We start from the raw sequence: 16,330 nt of genomic DNA on the forward strand, positions 1-16,330 counted from the left end.
ACTCTTTGTTTAGAAAACGTAGCTCTGAAATCTCCTCTGTACCTACTTCCAAGCACCTTAAACCTATGACCCCTCGTGTTAGCTGTTTCAGCCCTGGGAAGAAGCCTCCGGCTATCCACATGACCAATGCCTCTGATCCTACACACCTGCATCAATGTCCTGCATGCTTCTTTCCAGGCTGAATAAGAGACTGAGCGCACTGGGGTTATGACATTCTTCAGGGCTCTTGTTAAAGTTGGTTAAACTCCTTCTTCCCTGCTCTTTTCAACGTTTTGTGTCATTTTCACTCTTTTCAAAGGACCGCGCTTCAGACAGCTTGGTGGTCCCCCGTGTTTTATATCTGCATTTGTAAGAAGGTTCTACTTTGGCATCAGAAACGCGGAAAGTTTGCTGATATTAAGTGTATTGTTTATGGGAGCTGCTTTGTGCGTTAAAAGAGCTGCTCAGTTATCCACATTTAAAAAAAAACTGAGGTACGGACGTGAAACCTTTGCTTGCAGAAACCTTTAATGGCACCGTAATTACCCAGAAACCTCTGCGTTGCAATTTTCGCTGTCGCTGAAGCATCGATCGAATGCGCAGGCGTCAGGGTTGCGGATGGTCCCGAATATCACGCATGCGTGCAGTATGCAAATGGTCTCGGGTATCCATGGGCTTCAGGAAATCGGCTCAGGTAAGATGTGAGCTGCCGGTAAGAATGAATCTCTGGGCGCGGGTTTTTCAACACCGACTTCGGGGACATTTGCTGTGAACTCCGGACATCGTGACCTGGAATCCCGGGACAGTCCTGCTCCCTTCCCTCTCTTTCAGCCCCAGGCTCCGAACACGGGCCCCGGGAAGCTTCCGGCTGATGAGGGAATGGGAGCCGATGGATCTCTCAGACAGAACTGAGCTCCAGCTGTCTAAATGCAAGGATTGGGAACTCGGAGAAAGGGAAGAAAATCTTTTATATCACCAGGTGAGAAAATCACCTTTGTTCTATCTCCAATCACAAACAAGAGAAAGTCTGCAGATGCCCAGAGTGAATGGGTCAAAACATGTCCTCATGGCGAGAAAGGTCCAGAACAAGAGGAGGTAGAACGAGTAACACACACAAAATGCTGAAGGAACTCAGCATTAGTACTCTTTTCCATAGATGCTGCCTGGCCTGCTGAGTTCCTCCAGCATTTTGTGTGTGTTGCTTGTTCTACCTCCTCTTGTTCTGGACCTTTCTACCCGTGAGGACATGTTTTGACCCATTCACTCTGGGTACATAATGATACCAAGCACCTTTGCCCTGAACAACAAGTAGCTTTCACATCACAAATGTTCCAGACTCCAGTGAGACAGACTACTGCCCTTCTCTTTATACTTTATTGTCACCAAACAATTGATACCAGAACATACAATCATCACAGCGATATTTGATTCTGCGCTTTCCGCTCCCTGGAGTACAAATATTAAATATTAAAGATATTAAAAATTAGTAAATATTAAAAATTTAAATTATAAATCATAAATAGAAAATAGAAAAATGGAAAGTAAGGTAGTGCAAAAAAACCGAGAAATAGGTCCGGATATTTGGAGGGCATGGCCCAGATCCGGGTCAGGATCCATTCAGCAGTCTTATCACAGTTGGAAAGAAGCTGTTCCCAAATCTGGCCGTATGAGTCTTGAAGCTCCTGAGCCTTCTCCCGGAGGGAAGAGGGACAAAAAGCATGTTGGCTGGGTAGGCCGTGTCCTTGATTATCCTGGCAGCGCTGCTCCGACAGCGTGCAGTGTAAAGTGAGTCCAAGGATGGAAGATTGGTTTGTGTGATGTTCTGCGCCGTGTTCACAATCTTCTGCAGCTTCTTTCGATCTTGGACAGGACAACTTCCATACCAGGTTGTGATGCACCCAAGAAGAGCGCTTTCTACAGTGCATCTATAAAAATTAGTGAGGGTTTTAGGGGACAGGCAAAATTTCTTTAGTTTTCTCAGGAAGTAAAGGTGCTGGTGGGCCTTCTTGGCAGTGAACTCTACTTGGTTGGACCAAGTCAGGTCATTTGTGATATTGACCCCGAGGAACTTAAAGCTTTTGACCTGTTCCACTGATGTAAATTGGGTCGTGCGGTCCGCTACTCCTTCTGAAGTCAACAACCAATTCCTTCGTCTTGCTGACATTGAGAGATAGGTTATTGTCTTTGCAACATGCCACCAGGTTCTTAATTTCCTCTCTGTACTCAAACTCATCATTACCCGAGATACGGCCTACAATTGTTGTGTCATCAGCAAACTTATATATTGAGTTCGATGGAAACTTGGCTACACAGTCATGGGTGTACAGTGAGTACAGCAGGGGGCTGAGTACACAGCCCTGTGGGGCACTGGAGCTCAGAGTGATTGTAGAGGACAGCTTGTCCCCTATTTTTACAGCCTGGGTCCTGTCTGTGAGGAAATTGAAGATCCGACTGCAGATCTGAGCGCTAAGGCCCAGGTTCCGGAGCGTAGGAATCAGTTTATTTGGAATGATGGTATTAAAGGCAGAGCTGTAGTCAATGAAAAGGAGCCTTACGTATGCGTCTTTATTCTTCAGGTGTCCTAAGGAGGAATGTAGGGCCAGAGAGATGGCATCTGACGTAGACCTGTTGCTCCGGTAGGCGAATTGCAAAGTGTCGAGGTTGACCGGTAGGCTGTGGTTGATGTGTGCCATAACCAATCTCTCAAAACACTTCATCGCAATTGATGTCAGAGCCACAGGTCGATAGTCATTCAGGCATGCCACCTTGCTCTTCTTCGGCACTGGGATTATCGATGCCTTCTTAAAACACGAGGGGATCTTAGACTGAAGCAAGGAGCAGTTGAGGATGTCAGCAAACACTCCAGCTAGCTCGCTTGCACAGGCCCAGAGAACCTGTCCTGGGACGCCACCTGGGCCCGAGGCCTTCCTTGGATTTATCTCAGGAAGGCCATTCTAACGCCCTCCTCAATGCCACCAGGTCCAGTTCATCCGGAGGAAGCGGGATGCTCCTTTTCTGTTCGAATCTGGCGTAGAATACATTTAGTTCATCAGGAAGAGAAGCATCACAGTTATTGATATTCCCAGCCTTTTCTTTGCTCTCAGTGATCTCATTTAGACCCTGCCGCATCCCTCTGGTTAGCCTGGACTTCCAACTTGGCTTGATATTGCCTCTTGGCACCCTTAATGGCTTTCCGGAGTTCACACCTGGATTCCGTGTAGCAACTGGTATCCCCGGACCTAAAAGCCACAGCAGTAGCCTTTAAAAGGGACGACCTCATACTGCAACCAAGGTTTCCGGTTAGGTAATACCTGGATTGTCTTGCGAGATAATACTCATTGGTATTGCCATCACTAAGTTCACCACCATCAGTCACCTGGGGGAGGGTTCAGGAGAAATGTTTATGTCCAGTATAGAAACTGGTGTTCCCTGTGTGTATTGTGGCAATGCAAAAGTTGCTGGAGAATTTGCAAGTGGGAAGAAGTGGAGTGATATTTGGAAATCTGACTTTTTAAAGCATAATTTAGCAAGAAAATCACATATAGGCCGTGTGCAAAAGCACTGGTGAGAAAATCCTTCATTACCTGCTATAGGCCTGCTACATAGGTTGTGTGAGAGTGCAGATGAACTCAATTGAACCCAGAGGAGATCAAAGTTCTTATCGCCAGTGATTTGGTTGCTGTTGAAATGAATACCTCTGTATATAAAGTTCAGTTTTCACATGTTGTCACTGGGCAAGAATTGTGCAGCACAAGATTTTTGAACACACTGGTCATTACAAATTAGAGGGGACATTGGTGGGAATGTGGGGAGACTTCCAGTGTCCCTGATACCCTCACATACCTGACTCCCTATGACCCTGCACGTTAGGGAGTTGGAGCTGGAAATGGATGAATTCCGGATCATTCAGAAATCAGAGGGGATGATAGATATGACACGAAGAGAGGTGAGTTACACCCAAGGTGCAGGACACAGGAAACTGGATGAGAGTCAGGAAGGAGAATGAGGTTAAATAGCCATCACTGAGTACTCTTGTGGCCATCCCCCAGGACAACAGGTAGACCACGTTAGAAACTGTTGGCAGGGAATTAGCTAGCACAGGAAAGTCAAAGGGCTGATAGGGGATTTGTTAGTTAGGGGAACAGAACTAGAAGGGGACTAATATCCTAGTGGTCATGCTTGCTAGTGCTAGTGGATGTTAAACTGAAGTTGCAGGGTGGATGGGAGCCTGAATACCAGAACAGATAGTGGAGTCATTGAAGTGAATTGACTTTATTACTTACATCCTTCATATACATGTGGAGTAGAAATCTTTATGTTCCGTCTCCATCTAAATGTGCAATTTGTAGTAATTTGTAATAAACAGTATGTACATCAGAATGGTCAATATAATATAGAAATACAATTGTATCAGCATAAATATATCAGTCTGATGACCTGGTGGAAGGAGCTGTCCCAGAGCCTGTTGGTTCTGGCTTTCATGCTGTGGTACCATTTCCCGGATGGTAGCAGCTGGAATAGTTTGTGGTTGGGGGTGAATCAGGTCTCCAGTGATCCATCAGGCCCTTTTTTACACATCTGTCAGTGTAAGTGTCATGAATAGTGGAAAGTTCACATCTACAAATGCACTGGGCTGTCCGCACCACTCTCTGCAGAGTCCAGCGATTGAGGGAGGTACAGATCCCATACCAGGCAGTAATGCAGCCAGCCAAGATGCTCTCTATTTTGCCCCTGTAGAAAGTTCTTTACATTTGGGGGCACATTCCAAACTTCTTCAGCCTTCTGAGGTGAAACTGGCATGCTTGTGCCTTTTTCACCACACAGCCGGGATGTACAGACCACATGAGATCCTCGACGATGTTTATGCCAAGGAACTTAAATCTGTTTACCCTCTCAACTCCAGATCCATTGATGTCAATAGGGGTTAGCCTGTCTCCATTCCTTCTGTAATCCACAACCAGCACCTTTGTTTCTGTGACATCGAGGAAGTGGTTGTTTTCTTGACACCAGTCAAATGTTGTTCAAACTTCAGACAAAGTCAACAATCAAAAGATTGAGCATGGTGCTTCGAATGTACTGAGCTGTGTAAATCAAATGCAAGAAACATCATGGGAAAGCCAGATGAGCTCAGTGTATTGAATTATGATATTGTTACCATTACTGGGACTTGGTTGAAACCAAAAGTCTGAGGGATTGAGAGGAACAAATTTACAGAGAGATCACAGACTATGCCAGAAACAAAGACTGATACAGTAAGTGATTTTAACTTTCCATATATTGACTGGGGGTCCCATACTGTAAAAGGACTAGATGGGACAGAGTTTGTCAAATGTGCTCTCAACCAGTAGAATTCTCAAAGTAGAAGTGTGCAATAAGCTATCAGGAAATGATCCAGGGCTAGTGACAGAAATTAGTGTATGGGAAGACTTTGTACCTAGTGATCATAATACTATGAGATTCCAAGTAAATATGGAAAGAGAGAGGTCTAGACCACAGGTTGAGATTCTAACTTGGGAAAGGTCAATTTTGGTGGTATCAGAAAGGATCTGACAAGTGCGAATTGGGACAGGATGTTTCTGGCAAAGGAGCACTTGGTAAGTGGGAGTTCTTCAGAAGTGAAGTTTCGAGGGTTGTATGTGCCTGTCAAAATAAAAGTTTGGTAACTGGTGCAGGGAACCTTGGTTTCCAGAGATATTGAGGCCCCGGATATTTTGTTTCTCTAAATGCCTCAGGCTGTTGGGTGCTACCAAGACTCATTAGTGACTACAATATTATAATTCCACACCCTGAGCTCAGCTGACTTTTTTTGAAGTCATCTTCTGTTGGTTTCTAAAAGCTTCCCAATAGTTTTTGCTCTTTTGTTTGCCCTCTCTTTGTTTTTTACATTGGCTTTGGCTTCTCATTTCAGCCATGGTTCTGCCCTCCAGACTTTACAATGCTTCCAGTTCTTTGGGATGTATCTATCACTCACCTCCCGAATTGCTCCCAGAAACTCCAGCCATTGCTGCTCTGTTGTCAGTTTCTACCAGTTTCCCCTTCCAATCAAGTTTGGCCAGCTTCTCTGTCATAGAAACATGGAGAAGGTCAGTGCAGAAACGTGCCCACTCTGGACGATCAGTGAATGGTAATCTATACTGTGAATGGTATCTATAATGTGAAAAAGACTAAGGAGCTGGTGGTAGACGTGAGGAGAGCTAAGGTACTGGTGACCCCTGTGTCTATCCAGGGGGTCAGTGTGGACATGTGGTGGCCAGTGCTATCATGTTTGCTGTTGTGCGCTGGGGCAGCAGGCTGAGGGTAGCAGACACCAACAGAATCAACAACTCATTCGTAAGGCCAGTGATGTTGTGGGGATGGAACTGGACTCTCTCACGGTGGTGTCTGAAAACAGGATGCTGCCTAAGTTGCATGCCATCTTGGACAATGTCTCCCATCCACTACATAATGTACTGGGTGGGCACAGGAGTACATTCAGCCAGAGACTCATTCCACCGAGATGCAGCACAGAGCGTCATAGGAAGTCATTCCTGCCTGTGGCCATCAAACTTTACAACTCCTCCCTTGGAGGGTCAGACACTCTGAGCCAATAGGCTGGTCCTGGACTTATTTCATAATTTACTGGCATAATTTACATATTACTATTTAACTATTTATAGTTCTATTACTAGTAATTATTTATGGTGCAACTGTAACAAAAGCCAATTTCCCCCAGGATCAATAAAGCATGACTATGACTATACGAGGAGGCAAAATAGATAGGGTAGATTTTACATAGCATTCTTGCATCTGTATTTACTCAGGACACAGATACCCATTCAAACTTCTCATCAATGGTGAAATCGAGCTCACATGCATCACTTGTGCTGGCATCTCATTCCACACTCTCAACCATTTCACTGAGAGGTTTTCCACATGTTCCCCTTAAATTTTCACCTTCCCCACTTACCCATGACCTCTGGTTGTCATTCCACCCAAACTGAGTGGTAAAAGCCTGATTGCATTAACCCTATCCATACCCTCATAATTTTGTACATTTCTAACAAATCCTCAAATCATGTATAATTTCCTTGTTTATGTTTAATGCCTTTTTTAGGGGTCTAAGATGATGAGGGGCATTGATCATGTGGATAGTCAGAGGCTTTTCCCAGGGCTGAAATGGCTAACATGAGGAGCCTGAATAACAGAACATATAGTGCAGGGTTGTGGAGACAGATGTTGTTCAGACTTCAGATAAAGTCAGGAATGAAAAATTTCAGCAACTTTAGTTTAATCCCCCCCATACACACACAAACCCACCTTCCCATGCAGCTCTATCACCCCTTTGGCTTTCATCTCCCAGATCAATAAAAAGGAGGTACATACCAGTTACAGGTAAATAGGAACAAATGGGGTACTTATGAAGTACAGGATATTCAAGTGAACACTTACGAAAGAAATAAAAGAAGGCATGAGGTTGCCCAGCAGACAAGGTGAAGGAGAATCTTCAGGGATTCTGCAGATATGTTCAGAGTGAAAAGATTGCAAGGGAGAAAATTAATCCTCTGAAAGATCAGAATGGTAATCCATATGAGGAGACAAAATAGATGGAGGAGATTTTTTTGCCATCTGTATTTACTCAGGAGATGGTCACAGGGTCTATAGAAGTGAGGCAAAGCAGCATCAACTTCATGGACCCTGTACAGATTACAGAGGTGGAGGTGTTTGCTGTCTTAAGGCAGATTACCATGGAAAAATAACCAGGGCCTGACAAGTTGTTCCCTGTGACCCTGTGGAAGACAAGTGCAGAAATCGGCGGGGCCCAAGCACAGATATTTAAATCATTCACAGTGACAGCTGAGGTACTGGAGGTTTGGAGCCAATGTTATTCCGCTGTTCAAGACAGGCTCCAAATATAAACTAGGAAATTATACGTTGGTGAGCTTGACATCAGTAGTGGAAAAGTTATTGGAACGTATGTGCAGGAACTGGATATATAATTATTTGGATAGATGTGGACTGATTAAGGATAGGCAGCATGGCTTTGTGCATGCTCGGTCATGTCTAACGAATCTTATCGAGCCTCACGAGGAAGTTATCAGGAAAGTGGATGAAGGCAAGGCAGTGGATGTTGTCTACATGGACTTTAGCAAGGCACTTGACAGAGTCTCATATGGGAGGTTGGTCAAGAAGGTTCAGTCACTCAGCATTCAAGATGAGATAGTAAATTGGATGAGACACTGTCTTTGGGAGAAGCCAGACTGTGGTAGCAGATGGTTGCCTCTCTGACTGGAGACCTGTGACTAGTGGTGTGCCACAGGGATCACTGCTGGATCTGTTGCTGTTTGTCATCTATGTCAGATATCTGGATGATAACATGGTTAGCTGTATCAGCAAATTTGTGGCTGACACCAAGGCTGGGGGTGTAGTGGACAGTGAGGAAGACTATCATGGCTTGCAGAGCAATCTGAACCCACTGGAAAAAATGTGTTGAGAAACAGAAAATGGAATTTAATGCAGACAGGTGTGAAGTGTTGCACATTGGTAGGAACAAGGTCTTACACAGTGACTGGTCGGGCTCTGAGGAGTGATGTAGAAGGAAGGGATCTGGGAACGCAGGTCCATAGTTCACTAAAAGTGGTGCCCCAGTTAGGTAGGGACGGAAAGAAAGATTGTGGCACATTGGCCTTCATAAACCAAAGTACTGAGTACAGGAGATGGATGTTATGTTGACGTTGTATAAGAAATTGGTGAAACCTAATTTGCACTGTTGTGTGCAGTTTTGGTCACCTACCTACAGGAAAGATGTTAGAGGTTGAAAGAGTTCAGAGAAAATTTGCAAGGATGTTGCCACGTCTGGAGACTTTGATTATAAGGAAAGATTGAACAGGTCAGGCCTTTATTTGTTGGAACGTAGAAGATTGAGGGGAGATTTGATGAAGGTGTACCAAAATTATGAAGGTTATAGATAGGGTAAATGCAAGCTGGCTTTTACCACTGAGATTGGGTGGGACCACAACCAGAGGCCGTGGGTTAAGAGTGAAAGGTGAAACGTTAAGGGGAACATGAGGGGAAACTTCTTCACACAGATGGTCATCCGGTTGTGGAATGAGCAGTTAGCACAAATGGTGAATGTGAGCTCAATTTCGACACTTAAGAGGTATGAGTAGGTGCCTGGATGATAGGGATATGGGAGTAGAAAGTTAAAATAGTTCAGCACAAACTAGATAGGCCAAAGGGTCTGTTTCTGTGTTGTACTTTTCTATGACTGTGACAAGAACCTTAAATAATACTAATATTCACTTTAATTCCTTTTAACAGACCAACCATTCATCTCAGCAGCAAATTTTTATATGGTGTTAAAACTGTGGCACTTTAAATTAACAGTGCATAAAAGAAAATCCCAGCTGCAGGTCAACAAAGGCTATTTGTGTGAGAGTGTTTCAGTTACTGTGGAGCCAGAGACCTATGTAGCTCAGTGGGAACAGGGAATAATACCAGTGGAGAGAGTCAAACTGATCCAAGTCACAGATTTGAGACGGCAGAAATGCACCATTCGTATACAGACAGAAAGAGCATCAGAGAGTTTAATTCCAGATACCAGATACCATTTAATTCCAGATACCAGCACTCTGCACAGTTAGAAGATGATTTCTCCTTCCAACTTGGGTTGACTGTCACTGTAACAGTGTGATGTCAGATCACACCTTGGTGACTAAAGTAATCTCATCTGAAATGTTGTCCTTCACCCATTGATGGATTTTGTAAATCTTTTTACAGGTTAAAAACTATAAGGAATTTGTCTATGGGAATCTTGAACACAACACACCAGTTTTGCTGTCTCTGTCTAGAGATTTAAGAAGTGGAGCAAGGGAACCACTCGATCATCCTTCCTCCTCAGACTGTGGGGAGGAATTTACTCGATCATCTGACTGACTGGCACGCCCATCATTTTACACATGGGGAGAGGCCATTCACTTGCTCAGACTGTTGGAATGGATTCCCTCAGTCATCTCAGCTGAAGGTACATCAGTAAGTTCACACTGGTCAAGGCCATTCACCTGTTCTGTGGGTGAGAAGGGATTCAGTCGGTCTTCCCACCTGTGGACACACCAGACAGTTCACACTGGGCAGAGGCTAGTCACCTGGTGAATTTGTGGGAAGGATTCACTTGGTCATCTGACCTCATGGCTCACCAGCGAGTTCACACTGGGGAGAGGCCATTCACCTGCTCAGAATGTGGGAAGGGATTCACTCGTTCATCCACCCTACAGAGTCACCAGCGAGTTCACACAGGGGACAGGCCATTCACCTGCTCAGTCTGTGGGAAGGGATTCACTTTGTCATCTCAGCTACTGAGACACCAGTCAGTTCACACCGGGGAGTGGCCATTCAACTGTTCAGACTGTGGAAAGGGTTTCACTTGGTCACCCGACCTACTGGTGCACCAGCGAGTTCACACCGGAGAGAGGCCGTTCACCTGTTCAGACTGTGGGAAGGGATTCACTCAGTTATCCACCCTACTGGCACACCAGTCAGTTCACACACGGGAGACGCCGTTCACCTGTTCAGCCTGTGGGAAGAGATTCACTCGGTCATCTGACCTACAGAGTCATCAGCGAGTTCACACTGGGGAGAAGCCGTTCACCTGCTCAGAATGTGGAAAGGGATTCACTCAGTCATCCAACCTACAGAGTCATCACCGAGTTCACACTGGGGAGAAGCCCTTTACCTGCTCAGACTGTGGGAAGAGATTCTCTCATTCATTTCACGTACTGACCCACCAGCGAGTTCACACTGGAGAGAGGCCGTTCACTTGCTCAGAATGTGGGAAGGGATTCAATCAGTCATCCACCCTACTGAGTCACCAGCGACTTCACACTGGGGAGAGGCCATTCACCTGCTCAGAATGTGGGAAGAGATTCACTCGATCATCCGACCTACTGAGTCACCAACGAGTTCACACTGGAGAGAAGCCGTTCACCTGTTCAGAATGTGCGAAGAGATTCAGTCGATCATCTGACTTACAGAGTCATCAGCGAGTTCACACTGGAGAGAAGCCATTTACCTGCTCAGAATGTGGGAAGGGATTCACTCATTCATCCACCCTACAGCGTCACCTGCGAGTTCACACTGGGGAGAAGCCGTTCATCTGCTCAGTTTGTGGAAAGAGATTCACTCGATCATCCACCCTACAGAGTCATCAGCGAGTTCACACTGGGGAGGGGCCGTTCACCTGCTCAGACTGTGGGAAAGGATTCACTCAGTCATCCCAACTACTGGCACACCAGTCAGTTCACATTGGGGAGCGAGCATTGATATGAATCTCGAGGTTTCACTTCCTGTGGACTGTCATTTTAAGGGAGAGGGAGAGATTAAGAAGGCGAATCAGTCTGACTTTCAGCTTGTTTACATCGCTCGCAGCTTGTTTAGATTTAACCAAGGACACAGACACTCAGAGTCAGATGGAGACAAAGGAGAAAAAATGGAAGGATCGAAAGAAGGGAACTAGTGGCCAAGGGTCACTGTTTAGAACTTTCCCATGCCCACAAGGGTGGGTTAATTATTGATTCAGTGAACATCGAATGTGTGGTTATCACCTCATTTGATCCATTGGAGTGGATCGGATTTGTGAAGACCACTTATGTCTTATGTGTCTGGGTATGGTCTGGTAATTCACTTGAAGATGATACCCCTTGTGACAAGTCCGTTTCGGTGATAATTCGTACGTGGATTTAGAACGACAAGGATAAAATCTACAGCGACTTTTCTCTTGTTTTACCACCGTGGAGCCTGTGGAATTTGACATAATTGCCTTGTCTCAACATTTACCTTGGATTACAAATATCTCTCTCTCATCAACTATTCCATGGATGAACTGAACTTTCATACTTTACCATCTCAAGCCTCTAAGCTCAATAGTTTGGGAGTTATCTTTAAATATATATATATACACACACACACATAACACTGTTCAATTTTGTTTATCTTGTTTAAGTTACTATCTTATAAGTAGATACTAATAAAGATAGTGATTTTAACATCAAAACCAGACGCCTGGTGTAGTCTATTGCTGCTGGTTCGTTTCTAAAGCGTTACAGTTCGTAAGAAAATTGGGGCCTGCGCCTGGAATATGAACAAATTTGGGGGCATATTGATTGATTAATTATCAATTTCATTGGTAAATCCCTTTTGATTTATTTGTGTGTGAAAAATCAGCGGCAATGGATGTTGATAGATTTCTGCAAGCGCCAACCTCTGAAGCATTAGAGGATGCCAGAAGGATTGAGTTGTTGAGTATTGCTAAAAGGTTAAAACTTGGAAAGGTGAAATTAAAAAACAGAGGGAGGAAGCAAAACGACAGAGGCTGTTTGAGCTGGAAAAGATAGATTGCTGCAAAGGGGTCTAGTGTTACACTCTGGTGATAAGTTTGAGTCCAGTCAGGAAGTTAAATTGGTACCTCCATTTGATGAGGCAGAGGTTGATAAATACTTCCAGCATTTTGAGAAGTTTGCTCAGAGTTTAAAGTGACCAAAAGTGGGTTGGCCAATTCTCTGACAAAGTGTAATTAAGGAGAAGGCTCAGCGAGCCTATTCTGCCTTGACAGTTGATGAAGCAGCTGATTATGACATTGTGAAACAGGCTGTGCTGAAAGCTTACGAGTTGGTCCCAGAAGCATACAGGCAAAGGTTTAGAAATTTAAGAAAATTGTTGTATGGAATTTGCTTATGAGAAGTTTGTGTGTTTTGAACGCCGGCGCACATATGAAAATGTAAATGATGATTTTAACAGCTTGAAAGAGTTGGTTTTAATTGAAGAATTCAAAAGGTGCATCCCTGATGACATGAAGACATATTTAGATGAAAAGGATGCTGCCACTTTGCAGGAGTCTGCTAGATTAGCAGATGAGTTTGCTTTAACTCATAAGGTTCAGTTTACCCGGAATAAGAGCTTCCAAAAGAGTAGCAGGAATAACCAGGGTAAACCAGAAGTTAAAGCTGGGATTAGTAACAAGAGTAAGGATGAAGGGAAGCAGTTGAAGGAGAAATATTCTGATCTTTCTTGTTACTATTGTAAGAAAGCTGGTCATATGATGGCTAATTATTCCATCCTGAAGAAGAAAAAGGAAAAGGAGGCTGTCCGAAATGCCTGTGATCTGTATGTTGAAGCACATATAAACCCACAGGGTTCTGAACATTCTGTTGAGGCTTAGTTAAGGACTGAGAGGTCTGACCGAGTTAAGAAGGGATTCGATCATTTTATGTCAGATGGGTTTATATTAGTAAAGGAAGGGTCAACCCCAGTACCAGTGAAAATTCTTCGAGATACTGGGCTTCTCAGTAAGTTACGTTAGACAGCGTTCTAAAGTTTGGTGATGAGACTAACATTGGTGAGGTAAATCTTATTAAAGGCATTGGGAGTGGCATGGTTTCTGTGCCATTGCACAGGGTAACTTACAGTCAGGGTTGGTTTCAGGACCTGTTAAGTTCAGATTATGCTCCGGTTTACAGGTGGAAGTTGTTACTTTGCTGTTAGGGAATGACCGGGCAGATGGTAAGGTTGTTCCTGCAGTGCAGTTGACAACTAAGCCAACCACTGACGACCCACGGATGGATTTTAATATTTATCCTTCCTGCGCAGTAACTCAAAGTATGGCTAAAAAGTCTGCCAATGGAGATGGTTCTGTGCAGCATGATTCTGGTACCTATGACAGCCAAAATCGGGATCAGGTTATGATGACTTGTAAGGGTCTTTTCTGCCTTCATTCTTTCAACAGGATTCGGGTACTAAGTCTGATGAGAAATATTTATCCCTGTCTAGGAAGGAGTTTATAGCAGAACAGAATTGAGACCCTGAGATTGAAGCTTTAAAAGAAAGGGCTTTCTCAGATGATGAGATTAAGAAAGTGCCAGTAGGGTATTATCTCAAGGATGGAGTGTTAATGAGGAAGTGGAGGCCACCTGCTATACCTGCGAGTGAGGAATGGGCAATTGTTCACCAAGTTGTAGTCCCTAAAGTTTATAGGACTGAAATTTTAACTTTCCCCCACAGTATGCCCTTAGGTGGCCATTGAGAACCTAGAACAGTTCAGGCCCTATGGCCCACAATGTTGTGCCGACCCTTAAACCCTGCCTCCCATATAACCCCCCACCTTAAATTCCTCCATATACCTGTCTAGTAGTCTCTTAAACATCACTAGTGTATCTGCCTCCACCACTGACTCAGGCAGTGCATTCCTCGCACCAACCACTCTCTGAGTAAAAAACCTTCCTCTAATATCCCCCTTGAACTTCCCACCCCTTACCTTAAAGCCATGTCCTCTTGTATTGAGCAGTGGTGCCCTGCGGAAGAGGCGCTGGCTGTCCACTCTATCTACTCCTGTTAATATCTTGTATATTTTGGAGTGAATAAAACTGTAAGCAGGATTATGAAAGAATTTTACTGGCCTAATTTGAGGAAAGATGTTGTGACCTATTGCAGAACCTGTCACACTTGTCAAGCTGTGGGTAAACCCAATCAGTTCACCCCAGTGGCCCCACTCCGGCCTATACCTGCTTTCAGTGAACCCTTTTCCAAAGCTATAGTAGATTGTGTTGGCCCATTGCCAAAGACTAAAGCTGGCCATCAGTATTTGCTAACTGTTATGTGCACTGCATCCAGATTCCCAGAAGCAATACCTCTCAGAAATATTAAAGCTAAAACTGTGGGGAGGGCTCCTATCAGTTTTTGTTTTACTTTATTTGGTTTGCCTAGAGAAATCCAGTCTGATCAACGAAGTAATTTTACATCTGGATTGTTCCAGCAGGTAGTTTATGAACTGGGAACTAAAAAAATTACATCGTCTGCATACCATCCAGAATTACAAAGGGCTTTAGAAAGATTTCATTCTACCCTCAAAACAAAGATTAAGACATACTGTGTAGAAAATGGAAAAGACTTGGATGAGGGCAAACTGTCTTTTTTGCTTTTGTTCGCAGTAAGTGTCTCGGTACAGGAAAGACTGGGCTTTAGTCCATTTGAACTTATATTTGGTCATAGAGTGAGGGGAACTTTGACCTTGTTAAAGGAACAATGGACTGATGGGGATGTACATGTTAACCTGTTAGACTATGTTTTGAAGTTCAAAAATAAACTACACCAAACCTGTAGTCCAGCGAGACAAAACTTAAAGATTTCTCAAAATAAAATGAAGTGTTGGTTTGGTAAGCAGGCTTCCAAAAGAAAATGTCAGGTGGGGGATAACGTGCTTGCCTTATTTCCAATGTTGCCGAATCCACTTCAGGCGAAATTCAATGGACCCTATGAAATAGTCTCTCAAAGTAATGATGTGAATTATGTTATTAAAACACCTGACCGATGTAAACTAACACAGGTGGTACACACAAATATGATAAAGCCTTATTTTGACATGCAAACCATGGTTACAGTACATGACACAGATATTGGTCAAGCCAAACCAATTAAACAACAGCCGTATCGCATGAACGTAGAAAAGTGTAAATTGGCTGAGCAAGAAATTGAATATATGCTGAAAAATTATATTATTAGGCCTTCAACATCAGATTGGAGCTCACCCTGCGTTATTGTGCCCAAACCTGATGGTAGTGTTAGATTTTCCACTGATTATAGGAAGGTAAATGCAGTAACATAAACAGATGCCTATTCTATCTCTAGGGTGGATGATTGCATGGATAAGGTTGGAAGAGGTAAATTTCTTACAAAGATTGGTCTGCTTAAAGGGTATTGGTATATTCCATGGACGGACAGAGGTAGAGAAATTTCTGCGTTTGTGACACCTTCTGGGTGGTATGAATACAATGTTTTGCCATTTGGAATGAAAAATGCTCCAGGAACATTCCAGAGAATGATTGATTCTGTAATTTGAGGGTTAGAACACGCAGTTGCCTATATTGGTGACTTAGTCACAGGGAGTGACACTTGTGAAGAGCATATCTCTGCAGTAGAAAAGCTGTTTGACAGGCTTTCCCAGGCCAACCTTACAGTTAAGAGTGAATTTGGCCATGCCACTGTGACCTATCTTGGCTATGTAGTAGGTCAAGGCAAGTTGGCTCCTGTTCAGGCAATTTCTGAAGTTTCTATTCCAACTGGTATGAAGGCTCTCAGAAGATTTCTGGGAATGGTTGGATATTATCGTAAGTTCTGTAAGAACTTTGCTGATATCGCTCTTCCTCTGACTAATCTCCTGAAGAAGGGTGAAAAGTTTGTCTGGACCGAGCCCTGTGAGGATGCATTTGATCGATTGAAAGTTATTATTTGACATTAGGCCAATCAATGTAGTGTCATCAACAAATTTAATTAGCAGATTGGAGCTGTGGGTGGCTACACAAGTCATGGGTATAAAAAGAGTAAAGGA

At 43.9% G+C, this 16,330-nt stretch overlaps 1 protein-coding gene across 3 annotated transcripts; it reads left to right on the forward strand.

Moving 5' to 3' along the window:
- The first annotated feature begins 521 nt into the window (after positions 1-521).
- On the forward strand, positions 522-11,911 carry LOC140207002 (uncharacterized). 3 transcript variants are annotated; one of them, XM_072275319.1, is made up of 3 exons: positions 522-673; positions 811-958; positions 9,736-11,911. In XM_072275319.1, exon 3 carries the CDS (start codon positions 10,143-10,145, stop codon positions 11,277-11,279), a length of 1,137 nt encoding a protein of 378 aa, XP_072131420.1. In that variant the 5' UTR covers positions 522-673; positions 811-958; positions 9,736-10,142; the 3' UTR covers positions 11,280-11,911. The 3 variants fall into 3 exon arrangements, with proteins under 3 accessions (XP_072131420.1, XP_072131419.1, XP_072131421.1); XM_072275318.1 differs by having other exon boundaries at positions 522-958; XM_072275320.1 differs by lacking the exons at positions 522-673; positions 811-958 and adding an exon at positions 5,123-5,231.
- Positions 11,912-16,330: the final 4,419 nt, after the last annotated feature.

The sequence above is a fragment of the Mobula birostris genome, chromosome 13, assembly GCF_030028105.1.
Source record: "Mobula birostris isolate sMobBir1 chromosome 13, sMobBir1.hap1, whole genome shotgun sequence".
NCBI classification, from domain to species: domain Eukaryota; kingdom Metazoa; phylum Chordata; class Chondrichthyes; order Myliobatiformes; family Myliobatidae; genus Mobula; species Mobula birostris.

Excerpts from the sequence above, each read along its gene's own strand:
- LOC140207002 (XM_072275318.1), top strand. The coding sequence starts at position 10,143 with ATGGCTCACCAGCGAGTTCACACTGGGGAGAGGCCATTCACCTGCTCA.